This window comes from Propithecus coquereli, unplaced genomic scaffold (assembly GCF_000956105.1).
Source record: "Propithecus coquereli isolate 6110/MARCELLA unplaced genomic scaffold, Pcoq_1.0 Scaffold69, whole genome shotgun sequence".
Classification (NCBI taxonomy): domain Eukaryota; kingdom Metazoa; phylum Chordata; class Mammalia; order Primates; family Indriidae; genus Propithecus; species Propithecus coquereli.
Window position 1 is genome coordinate 5,368,099 of NW_012152951.1, and position 13,015 is coordinate 5,381,113.

At 51.1% G+C, this 13,015-nt stretch overlaps 1 protein-coding gene across 1 annotated transcript in view; it reads left to right on the forward strand.

The window, feature by feature from the left end:
- The window catches only part of CCDC3 (coiled-coil domain containing 3), a 69,149-nt gene extending 58,387 nt beyond the window's left edge, over window positions 1–10,762 (forward strand). The window contains exon 3 of the mRNA XM_012660923.1: window positions 10,493–10,762. Coding sequence (XP_012516377.1) covers window positions 10,493–10,762 — 270 coding nt within the window. The remainder of the gene's footprint in view (window positions 1–10,492) is intronic.
- Window positions 10,763–13,015: the final 2,253 nt, after the last annotated feature.

Below are 13,015 nucleotides of genomic sequence, written 5' to 3' on the forward strand. Positions count from 1 at the left end.
AGGCTGGTCTCGAACTCCTGAGCTCAAACAATCCGCCCGCCTCGGCCTCCCAGAGAGCTAGGATTACAGGCGTGAGCCACCGCGCCCGGCCGACATGAGGTTATTGACTGAGTCTGGCAGTCCGTAACAATAACCACAGTCAACATTTAGTGGCTTTAAGGCTTACCAAATACGCTATGCCTTTCTGCACCAATATTAAAGTATCTCTACTTTCAGAAAGAAGGAAAACAGCTACATAGCTGGCAAGTGGCAGAGCCACGTTTGAAGCAAGGTCTTGCTAAATTGCACCCCCAGCTCTTCCCGGTCCAAGGAGAGCACTCTAGGGCCACCTGTCCTAGTTCAGTAGCAGAAAAGTCTGTGTCTGGGTTTGATAAACTTTCCCAAATAAACAGACTGTTCGCTGAATCAGGGCCTGGATGTGGCTGCGTGGACAAGCCATCCGTCTCTGAGAAGTAAACATGAATGCGCTCACAGCTCGTAAATTTCCAGCACATTCCCAGGGAGGGCTGTCGGCCAGGAGCCCTTGGGGTTTTCAGCCAGTACTGACGCACCAACACACCAGCCGTCGGGAGGAAACGTGGAGACTGGCCCTTTGCTGCTGTATTCAGCCGAAGGGCTGGAGACTGAACCCTAATTACACGATACCCTAGACCATGACGCCAGCACCAGAGCAGAGATGGGTCAGGCAGAGCAGGCCACTTTGGCTCCGGGCCAGCGCCTGTCCAGAATGCCCCTCCTGGGTGGACCCGGCGCCCTGGACCTCGGGTTCGTGGTCAGCAGCCTCACTGCTGTGCCCAGGAGGGGCTGCCTTGAGATCTTCCTGGACCAAGTTGAGAGGTCCAAAGGCAAGGGACAAGTTTGACCGGGCTGATGACCTGCTCCTCCCTTGGGCAACAGCAGTGACCCACGACAGGGAGTTAAAGAACTGAATGGAGTCTCGGCGCACCTCGCTCAGCCAGGGCGGGCACACCCAGGGCTGCTGGGACAGGAATGAACGCCGCCCCGTGTCCCAGGGGTAGCAAGCCTGTCAACTGCTGGGTTTGGGGGAGGAGGCTACAGCATCGGGTCCTCTCACCCTTCCTGCCCTGCAACCCGGGATGCCGATGGTCAGACCCCTGACCTTCACAAAAACCTGAGATTCCAGTGAATGGCCCCACTCCTTCCCAAAGGAGTCCCTGCACCAGCCAGTCTGTTGTGGGGGTTTGTGGCCCCCTTGGTGTTTTCATGGAAGAGAATTAACTGGCCATGAATAAGGTGCCCAAGGACTAAGGTACCCGAGGTGGCTTCGACTAAACATTCAGAGGCACCAAAGGTTGGAAGACGTCTTCCAGAGGCTGTAACTCACAGACCACGACTGCACCTAGAACAGTGCCCCACCCACTGTGACGTGGGTTTTCTGGAGTGAATTTCTGGCAACCTAAAAAAAAAAAAAAAAAAGCAAAACATCCTTCTTCCCACTTCACCTGGGAGCCTTTTCTTCACCTGTCACGGACACTCAATGAGAGCTGGCAGTAGCCTTCTTACCCAAGAATCTGTGGTTTCAGTATTTCCTCCCCTTGGAAGGTCTAGAAGAGCCCCGGAGGTTTCCCAGTGTCCTTCGCGTCATAAACGAGAGAAAATATTTGCAAAACTCCCCGGGAAAATGCAGAAGGCCTGGTCACTCGCTCTTGTAGTCTAATCTTGTTGCATCGTGGAGAGCTTGCCATAGGCAGATGAGATTGGGGGTGAAACAGAGTTGGAGATGTGTGTTTAATGCTGGACCCACATGCATGGCTCTGTTAACGAGCATCACATCAAAGACGACGACATACTATGCAACATTTCTTATTTGACTAGAACAAGCCCTTTGGTCACGGCACTACCATCTCCTGAGACGAGTGTTCCACAGAGCCCACTTTGGGAAACACTTTGCAGTGGATGTAGCTGAAGCTATGATTTTATGATCTCTGTAACTGCACTTAGCCAGTAAACTCCCCTCTCCTCGGATGGCTGGGAATTCGCGCAAGACCGCAAAGTCTTTCCTGGTTTTAATCATGGGCGATTCAGGACTTAAGCCCTAGCCACTGAAGACCCTGTCTGGCCTGTCCTTACATCCGGCTGCTGCTGCCCCCAGCTCATGGCAGGGCTGGCTCAGGCTCCAGTTTCTGAAATGTGATCCCTTCTAAATTTACCCGGGTTTTCTGTCATCCCGTGGCTTCCCTCTGAAATGGACTTTGTTTTCTCGTCTGCATCACGTCCCGCAGCTCTTGTGGGATTTGGTTCGAGGATGTACAGAATAACCCAGTCAACTTCAGGGGAGGGGGAGGGGGAGGGGTGGTGGCAGGGATCAGAAAAGGAACATGCACGAATTTCAGGGATCCTCACAGCCTGCTCCAGACCTCACCAGGACACACAGTGGAAACGAACTCTGTTCTCGGGAAGCCGGGCTTCGCGGGAATGACGGGGAACCCAGCGCCGATGTTCGAAAGGTAGTTCCAGCACCTCCATTACCTGCCTGTTTGGGGTCACTGATGATGACTGATTTCTACTTCAAGCTGCATCCCTTCTTTCCTTCCTTCATTTATTAAGTGCTTACTGCATGCTAGGTGCTGGATGCAAGGCTGAAAAGTTTGGAGCCCTTGTGCTCAAGGGGCTCATGGTCTGGGAGAGTCACACTGGCCAATGGTTATACGCAACGTGATAAACTTGACAATGGAACCGGGGAGAGATGACAGGGCTCTGCCTGGAGGAATCAGGAAGGCTTCACAGAGGAGGTGACTCTGGAACCGAGACTTAGAGCATAAGCAGAATCTCATCCATTGGTTAAAGGCATGAGAGGTGGGAAGTGGAGACTTCCTGTGCAGAAGGAACCGCGTGTTCAAAGGTAGACACTTGGAGGACCCAGTGTGGTTGGGCAGGAGCGATCCGCTCAGTAAAGCTCGAACTCAGGATGAACAATAACGGCAAAAGCTTTGTGCACTGTTGACTCTACTCCAGGTGCCATGTCACGTGTGTTATGTACATTATCTGATCTAGTCTTCAGAGCAGTGCTATGGCAGAGGCATATTATGCCCATTGTATAAACGAGGAGACCAGGCTAAGACAGGTTCCCTGACTTAAGCAAGTCCCCACCGTCTTGGGGTCTTGGGGCAGAGGGGCCCCCTTCCCTATGGGCTCTAGCAAGTATCTGGGTTCATGGGGTGTGGAATCCTTTGAGCCAAAATTCAATCCCAGCCTGACCCCAGAATTCCTTCCTCCCCGCACTGCTCTGCTACCGCCTCCTTGGGCAGCGTGGGGGAGGGGAAGAGGGAGAGGGGGCCAGGTCTGGGAGGGAGGGTCATGCCCGGCCAGGCCAGGTGGAAAGAGACCTCCTGCCTCTTCTCCACTCACCTCCCCTTCTGGCCACAGCCTGTCTCAGCATACGCTTTCCCTTCTGTTGGGCTCCTGGCACCGGGGAGACAGCTCTTTCGACTTTGGGTGGAGCAGAGAACCCGCTGCCAAGCCAAATACAGTCATAGGAATCTCAGGTTGTTCCTCCAGAGAGTCCTCAGAAGAACTGCCCTGTTGTCACTTCCGAGGCTTGGGAGTTTGTTCAGCAGCCCTGGGTGTCATCCAGGCTGGTCCCGTCGAGTCATGCAGGAAACCGTCTGCATCGACGTGGCTCTCCCACCCACCCACCTCCTCACGTATCTCTGTCTCTGAAGGGTTTCAGATGATGGTGGAACGAAGCTGCATTTCCAGCCCATCTACAGAAAGGGCCAAAAAGGACTGCAGAGGGCTTGGGTAGTGGCCCGTGGGCTCACCGTCGACCTTCCGAGTTGCTGAGTCACACGGATGGTGAAGGAATCTCAGCCTCTGCCCTCCACTGGGTCAGAAAACACGGGGTACTACAAACCCTTCAGAACTAACTGGCCAACTGCATGCCCAGAGCAAGCTGCTTCAGAGCACTTCTCCACACCGGGAGTTGATGTTCCCCAGCAGGGCACAGTCGTAGGTTCTAGAAAGCTTTCCTTTCCAATGCCGCTGGGGGAGGCATTTTAGAAACAGTTGGGTAGTCACGCTGGAAAGAGCTACTTTGTTGAATTCCACCTGGAGGTTTGCAGTGGGCAGCAGTCCATTGAGATGGAGTCAAAAGGCTCCTTGACAAGGATCTTTGAGGCCTGAGCTATTGACCTGGCAGCCCAAAGCACTAATCACAAATCAGCATGTGAAAAGGGTGAGGTGTGGGCCTTGAGGGTCTTGGCAGACTTTGGTGTTTCTTCCATCCCTTTGCCCTCCGTCCATCCTTTGGCTGTGGACCGTCTGCCCTCCAAACCTATCCCCCTGTCAGCTCTCCTTTTGACCTCCATTTGCCTTGAAGTCCCCCTTGAGGTCAGGGTTTGGAATTGTTCCTACAGAGGAAAAAGACTAAGTATTTTTGGCTTTGTGGACCATACAGTCTCTGTCTCAACAACCGAGCTCTGCCACTGTAGTACAAAAGCCACCACTGACGATACATACACATATGGGTGTAACTGTGTTCTAATAAAACTTTATTCACAAAAATAAGTGGTGGGCCGGATTTGCACACGGGCCATACTTTGCTGATCACTGCTCTAGATCTCTTCTCCTTTTTCCTTCTTTCTTATTTTTGAATCCCAAGAACAGGAACAAAGTGTTCAAAGGGCAAGCTATTTGTGTTGTTGCTTTTGGCCTGCCCTTCCCTCATATTTTACATTTTAGAAAGTACACTTTGTCTTGTCTTTATAGGTGGTTATTTAAATTGAAAGCAGCTGTGAAGGCAAGCAGCCTCTCGGCGAGTGTTTGGGATGGCCGCCGCCATGAAATAGTAATTTTTAAACACACAGTCTTTTTGTTTAGCTAGATACAAAGCTGACTGGCATATTGCAGAATAACTCAGGAAAACTTTCTGTACCGTCCAGCGCCAGACACAGAATCAATCAATCCTTCTCACCCAGAATGAATGAACATACGGAAGCCAAAGTGACTCAGACATGGCAGAGGTGATTATAGATGGTGACATGGATACATTTCCGTCACCTCTCAGGATCTTGATTGGGAAGCTTTCTCATAGCACCTGAGCTGTCTGGGGAAACAGGAAAACTTAGGGAAGACTTCGGGTAGAGGAACAGGGGAGGAACTCTGCATAGATTTGTCCTGTCATTGGAGACAGGCGACCAGAAAGGCCACATTGAGATCACTCAGCCTCATAGACACATAAGCACCAATCTTGCCATCCCTCCCCCTCGGCCTGTGGCCCTGTGGCTAGGGAGGATGGACAACTGGTGACCGGGGCTTGCAGTTCGTGGTGGTAGGCACAGCCGCCCTCCGTTTGCACTGATGTGGAAGTGTGTAGACCAGAATCTGGCAACAGTCATGATAAAATGTCAAGTGGAAAAAAATCAGATCAGAAAATCTCATAACAGCATGACTCCAATCTCATCGAAAATAGTTATATCTCTATGCCCACAGAAACAATAGTAGGAAGAAATATATTAAAATGTCAACAGTGGCTATTTCTGTGCAATAGAATCACAGATATCAATTTCCCTCTTTTTTTTGTGTGTGGGGGGTCTTTAAAAAAAAAAAAACGTTTTCTACAATCAGCATGCATTGCTTTTATAGTTTTAAAAAGTGGTGTTTTTAAAAGACAAGGAAGATAGATATCCCAGCCTAACTTTTGTCTTTTTGAAAATAAAAGAGCAGGCTCTCCTATGGCAATCTTCCCAACCGCGGTGAGGCAGGCATCCTGTTGACCACATGGAAACTTCCAGAGAAAACTCTGTGGCAGGAGAATGCCGGAGGTGGCTAAGCATCTGGCAGGCCAGTGACTCCTCCAGCCCGTGGGGACTGGAGCAACGTGGGCCTGAGGAGGGGGCCCCCCTGGTGGGAATCCATTGCTTCGGGGCTGTCCCATAAGACTGTTGCTCTTGCTTCTTCTTCAAAGAAAATGTGGCTGTACCTGTTTCAGCTTGGCCGGGCCTTTTTCCTCCTCTTCTCCATTAACTAAAAAAACCCACAAAGCTAAATGAGCAAATAGCATGTCTGGACTTTTTTTTTTTTTTAAGGTAGTTTTTAAGAGATTGATTTCATTTGCAAAGCATTCCAGAAAAGGGGGAGTTTCTTAAAGAAACACACAGATTTGAAAGCACAGCTCTCCTTGAGAAATTCTTGCTTTCTTAAAAAGAAAAATAATTTTTTTTTTTAGGATTCAGGAGGTCTCCTTTAGACACCGTTGGCAGCAGCTCCGTTACTTTATGGCGTTAGCCTTGTCCCCACGGCCTGGGCCCTCCCTGCGTGGAGGCATAGCCCACTTTGCCGCAGAGACAGCGACCTTCTGCCTGGTAGGGAGTCCTGGGTCATGGCTGTGCTGTTGTTATATTGGACAAGTTACTGAAGTCCTTCAGCGTCCTTTTGCTCCTACTCAAACCCTGCCCATATTAAAGAGAGGAGGTGAGGACCAGAGAAGGCCATATTCACCGAGGAACTCAACCCACCCCTTCCTTCCACACTCAGCCTTGATCTGGAAGGTATCATTTCCGTCTTAACGACACCTACCCCCTGCAGGCAGGCAGACACACACACAGACATGCTTGACAGCCCTCTATCCCATCTTGGTTTCTTCAGGGAATCATCAAATTCTTCTTGGTTGGGCTATTAGTCTTGCTGGAGGTCAAGTTCATCCTCTGGCTCTGGCCCCACGGTCAGAGGGCTGGCCAGGAAGACTCTTGGTGTCTCAGAAAGAGCTCTATTAACAGGTGATTACTTATGTCCCACCATGCCATTATTTTTAATTATTTTTAAATGCAGCTCTTGAAGGATATTACAAAGCATGTGTTCAACTCCTCTCTGATGTTCCAGCACGCTGCTGGAGTCTTTCCTTTCAAAATCTGAACAAGCAGCCATGCAAAAACCCAACCTCTTGTTTTAATGGACTTCGCTTGGACTCTTATATCCTGTTCTTGGTTGAAGAATCTACCGTAACTTATAGAAAGCCCATGACTTAACGAGAGGGTGGAAATAAAGCGATTAGTCGAGTGCTTGGCCATATTACACCCTAAGTTATATAGCTAATATCCATCCATATGCAGTGCAAATATTAACACCATGAGTTCTCCCAGGAGTTTCCTGCGCCCACCTTCTCAAATTGAGGGGTCTCATTTTGGCCAGAAGAGGGCAGTGTTGCACGCGTGGTCTCCCCTGTAACAGTGGCATCCCCAGGAGCCCAAAGCTCCTTGTTAAAGGACAGGTATTATTGGAACACTTCACTTGACTCCAGTTTTTTTGTTTGTTTTTTTACTGTATGCCTAAAATGGCCAGGGCAACAAGGATACAAAAACCGACGCGAACTAGGCCTTAAGGAGCTTGCAATCTGTCAAGGCTTGAGACCCGTTCTCCCTGGCGCTGCGGCTACCTGGCCAGTGCGTTCTGAACAGCCTCAGGGTGCGGCACAGACAGGGAGGGGGCATGCCAGGTACAGAGGGAGACCCTGCGCAAAGCAACGTGGAAGGGGACCCGCAGAGGGCTTCTAAGCTCTCCAGACAGACCTGGGGGAGAACAGCCCCCCAGGCAGAAGGAAGAGCCGCTGAGCTGAACAAGCACAGATGTGCTGGATGAAGGGCCAGGTGCCAGTTTGCTTTGGGTGTAAAGTGTGTGAACAGAAGAATTAACAGTAAGACCGGAGATGTAGGCTGGGTCCCATCACAGAGGTTAAGAGCTTTAGATGATTTGACTCTACCCTAAAATGACTAACAGTGAACGTTTACTATGCGCCAGGGCACGGTTCTAAGCACTTTTCAGGTAAAACTCACGAAACCCTCCAGCCACCGTAATTATCCCATCGTACGCATGGCGAGACTGTTGCCCGGGCAGGGGCTCCGAGAGGTGCACTCAGGTGAGAGTGGTGTGCCGGGGGTTTGCAGACTGCACCTGGGAGGGGAAGGGAGGGGCAGAGGCAGGAGGTGGCCTGCGATGCTGTCTCCACCAAGGCCGTGGCCCACCAGGGGACGCTCTGAGGCTGGGATGGTGCTTCAGAATCTTCCCGGTTGGGGCGAGGAGCCCTGGCTTTCAAACCCTGTGTCAGCCAGTCATGGGATACAGGTGGCCCAAGGAAGCAGGTGCGATCTTAGGCAGCAGTTTCTGGGGAGATACCCAGCTGAGGGCTGTCAGCCTGCAGCACTCCAAGGGTAGGTGGTGGGGGACAGATCCTGCAGTCCCAAAGTGGGGGCTGGCTAATGCCGCAAAGAGTCCATTACCCGGAGCTTAAGAAGCTTGCCCAAGGTCACATCGCTTGCCCAAGGAAGAGGCAGGACTTGAATCCCAGGCAGCCTGGCCTCAGAGTCCGGGCATTTAACCCCATCATCACCATACTGCAGCGTAGAGAGTGGCACGCTGGCTATTTCTAAGCAGAGGAAGAGTCAAGGTTCAAGCCTCTCTTTGGGATCTTAGCTCTTGACAGTGTAGAACGGATGGGAGAAGAAAGAGACTAGAGATGAGAAGACCTCTTTATATACAGACACATATCTATAAAGGTAATACCAGCATATAATACAAAATTCAAAAAGTGCACACGTGAAAATAAATTTTCTTCTCCTGTCTCCTCTGCTGCCTGGATATAGCTATAGCCTTAGCTGTTTCTTGTGTATTGGCATTTAAACATAGATACACATAGATACTATATCATAGTCTTGGTTATCACACAATGCAATCAATGCAATGCATGTGCTTTTAATACAAACAACACTTCATATTGCTACAATGCCATTTACATGGTGCTGCCTTTTTTTTTTTTTTTTTTTGAGACAAAGTCTCACTGTGGTGCCCAGGCTAGAGTGTCGTGGAGTCAGCCTAGCTCACAGCAACCTCAAACTCCTGGGCTCAAGCGATCCTTCTGCCTCAGCCTCCCGAGAAGCTGGGACTACAGGCATGCACCACCATGCCTGGCTAATTTTTTATATGTATATTTTTAGTTGTCCAGCTAATTTCTTTCTATTTTTTTTTTTTTTTAGTAGAGACGGGGTCTCACTCTAGCTCAGGCTTGGGAACTAAAATAAAACTTTAAGGCTCACCCCCACCACTGGCTGACTAAATGGACCCCCTCGTGACCAAATAGCCTAAAACTAAATTGCCTGCCAGGAGGAAGGAGGTCAGACATGCCTTATCATGCCCCCCTCCCTTCTTGGTGACATCCTTTGTAACCCATTAACAGGCCTAAGGGTATGCAAGACGAACCTGCAGGTCCTCAATTTACACAACAAATCTATGTCCAGTGGCTTATCTCTGATAAAGAGCTCCTTATGTTGAAACATTCCAAGCCTCTAGACAAAGCTTCATGTCTTCAACCAATTACAAGCCAAAGAATCTTTTTACCCACCTATAACCTGTAAGCCCCCGCTTCGAGATGGCCCACCTTTTCGGGCCAAACCAATGTATGCCTCCCATGTATTGATTTATGACGTTACCTGTAACCCCTGCCTCCCTGAAATGTATAAAACCAAACTGTAACCCAACCTGAGCGAGTCCCCTGCTCAAAGCCTCTTGGGTGTGGCTCCAGGTCATGGTCCTCAAATTTGGCTCAGAGTAAATCTCTTTAAAATTATTTTACAGAGTTTGGTCTTTTTTTCCGTTGACAGGCTTGTCTCAAACTCCTGAGCTCAAACAATCTGCCCACCTCGGCCTCCCAAAGTGCTAGGATCACAGGCATGAGCCACCGCGCCCGGCCTGCCTTGTTCTTTCAAAGTCCGAAAACATTTCTATTGTATGGATTTACTATAATTTATTTAAGCAGACCTCTCGATAGGTATTTTTAGATTGTTTCCAACCTTCTAATGTAACAAATAATGCTGTAATATGTTTGTACACATACTGCAACGGCGCTTTGTCCATGAGAGCATAAGAAGGGCTCAGAATTATGAGATCAAAAGGTATATGCAGTTTTCATTTTGATAGCACCAAACTGCTCTTTATAGAGGCTTACACTCTGCGCGCAGTTTACGACAGTGCCTGCTTCCCCAAATCCTCTCTTCCATGATTTGGCCCGTTGAGTATGTGACAAATGGTAATTCACTCTGGCTTTAGTTTGCTTTTATCTTATTAAGAGGGGGGTTCAGCATTTTTCATATATTTAAGAGATATTTATATTTCCTATGAACTATCCATGTTCTTTGCGCATTTTTCTGTTTGGGGTTTCGGTCTTTTAGTGATTGACAGGTGCTCTTTCCTTTTTGCTGCGTGTGACAAATATTCGGAGTATCTTTCTAAAATTAAATCCTCCCAGGAAGCCAAGTATGGAAAGCAAAAGACGGGCTCTGTTTGCGGGATTCCAGGGTGGAGGGCAGAGACGGGTCACGGTCAGGGACGCCCCGAGGTTCACCCTCATCGTGGGGCGGGGGCGATCGGGGGGGCGCCCGGCAGCGCCGCGGACGCTTCTGCAACCCCCCCCCCCCCCCCGCACGCACCCAGGGCGCTGCGCGCCACTCACCTGCGTCTCCCTGCACGGTGTTTGTGTCCCCAGCTCATGTGCTCCTCGGTGCAGAGGGCCCTGTTCGAGGAGGAGGACCACGTGAAGAAACTGCAGCAGAAAGTGGCCGCCCTGGAGAAGCGCAACCGGCAGCTGCGCGAGCGGGTGAAGAAGGTCAAGCGGTCCCTGCGGCAGGCGCGCAAGAACGGCCGCCACCTGGAGCTGGCGAACCGCAAGCTCAGCGAGAAGCTGGCGACCGGCGCGCGGCCGCACCTCAACGCCCCGGGCCCCCAGCCCGCGCGCGCCCCCTACCTGCGCGGGTAGCAGGCGCGGGGCCTGCGGGGGCTCGGGCTGTGCGCCGGCCCCAAACCTTGCAGGAGACACTCATGGTGCATTCGGTAGAGCCTAGGCGGATGCAACGGCGAGCCTTGCTCTCCCCTTGGGTGCTCACCCGGCTGGCTCGGCGGCATCAGACCCCACGCGCTGCCCTCCCAGTCTGGCCCCTGGGGGTCCCCGAGTACCAGCCTCTGCTCCGGGAGCAGCCTGGAAACTTCCCTCACTGGGAAGCGGACATTTTAGAATCTCTAGGTGCAAAAACATCCAGGGGCTCAGCCTTTATTTCATAAGAGAACCAGTGTCGTTCTCAGCTCCCAGGTCCTAGAACCTTCTGGTGCCTTTTTGTCCACATCTTTGGAAGGAGGATGCCTGTGAACCCGTGCGGGGCGTCCCCGCCCAGCCAGCATTTCCTTCCCAGCTGAGGCAGGTTACGGCCCAACAAGCTCATCACAGGTGAGGGAACTGAGTCGGGAGCAGGGCAGCAGGTAATTAAACAAGATGAATTACATTACACCTCATTTCCGACACCGGCTACCCAGAGTTAAAGCTGTCACGGGTGAGCCTCTTTAACATAGAGGGCCATTGCCTTTATGGGCCCGCCATGTTTCATCTGAGTGTCACTAAACTGGGAGAAGCTGAGCAATATCTCAGCCACTGCTAAATTCTAACTTCTTGTTTGCTCAGTGATTGCTTCTAACGTCTGAATTCGAGGGAAGCTGCCCAGTACACTGCGAACAACTTCTGCAAAGACACCTCCCTACCTGCTGGGATCAGGTGACCTGACCTCCTTCCCATCCAGGCTCCCACAGGGCTTGTTCCAGGCATTCTAATCTCTGCTGTTTATGCAAATATCCCCCCAGCACACACACACACACACACACACACAAGGCCTGTCTATACCCTGATGGGAATATTTGCACATCAGTGCACTTGTCACGTGGGTTCCTACATGATCAAAGCACTCCGCCCTCTTTGGAAAGAAACGCTGTAAGACAGTAAGAGTCAAGGGAGAGAAGTCACTGTACTTATCACTTGGGCACATGTGATTGAGTCCCAGTGGTGACTTTAAGAAGTCAGCCGAGTGGTCTCTTGGTTATCATCTGACAGTGGCCCTCCAGGCCAAGTGTCTTCCCTGCCGTTCCACGGAGAGGGGCTGCTGGCCCCTCATCGGGATCTGTCCCCCACCCCACCCCCCAGACACTGCAAGGCCTGATGGCTGTCTTCTCCATTGCAAGTGGCAGGTACTGCCAGATCTCCACTCTTCCTCCTCTAGGGAAGCCGGGTGTGGCAGCCAGTCTGGGGATGAGTCTTGTGTCGCTGTGTCCTGGTGGCAGTCTGCTGCCCAAGGGGAAGACGTCTATACTCCGGCATAGAGAACATGGGGACTTTTGCCCAGGGGCACTCACGCTGCCCAGCTTCTGCCCCCACTTTGCTAGCTCTGTCCTTCGTAGTTTGGTACGGTAGAAGGTGCATCTTCTAGTTTATGCTTCCTGGGGACATTTCATGAAAGCGGTTTTGCTCCCACCCAAGGCAATGGAGAGCCTTAGGCTGGCTGATTTACAGCCAGTGCTTGGACAGATGCATTTGTTCTGCTTTTCTAATAAATACGAGCAGCGATTTCAACCACAACAATGAGGCAATGAGTGTTTCTTTTGGGTCAGGGAGATCTCAGGATTTCCAGCTTTGGCCTGGAAAAGCGATTTAGATCTTTTTGGGGGAACGCCTGTGAGTGGCTAGGGCATGCAGGAGACTTGAGGTCAAGCCTGCTCTGCTTGGGCGTGGCCTGGCCCTGCCTCTGCCCGGGTTTCCAGCTCTCAACACACCTGCAGCAAAGCAGGGTTCTGCCTTGCTCCTGGCAAGGGACAAGCAGTGCTGTTAATCAGCGTCCTCGGAGCGCACGGAGATCTGTTGCCAAGGGGAACCCTCCGGGTCCCTGTTACCGTCTGCCGCACTGCAGTCACACCACAGCCCCTGCCACTTGTTAATTGCACTAGTAGGAATTTTTTCACGACACACGGTAGCCAGCCTGTCTGAGCACTTTCTCTGAGATGCAGGCCAGTGTTCAGTTTCCCTTTGTGGTACAAGGAGGCCAAGTGACTTTCAAAGTCACATAGTAAACAAGACCTAGTTTGAATCTATAGTTTAAACTATAGTCCCCAGAAGCCAGCAGGCTGTGGACCATAACTCGCGTGGGGATGAGCTTTTTACACTGTCTGAATATGACACCTTTGTGTGCTCCAG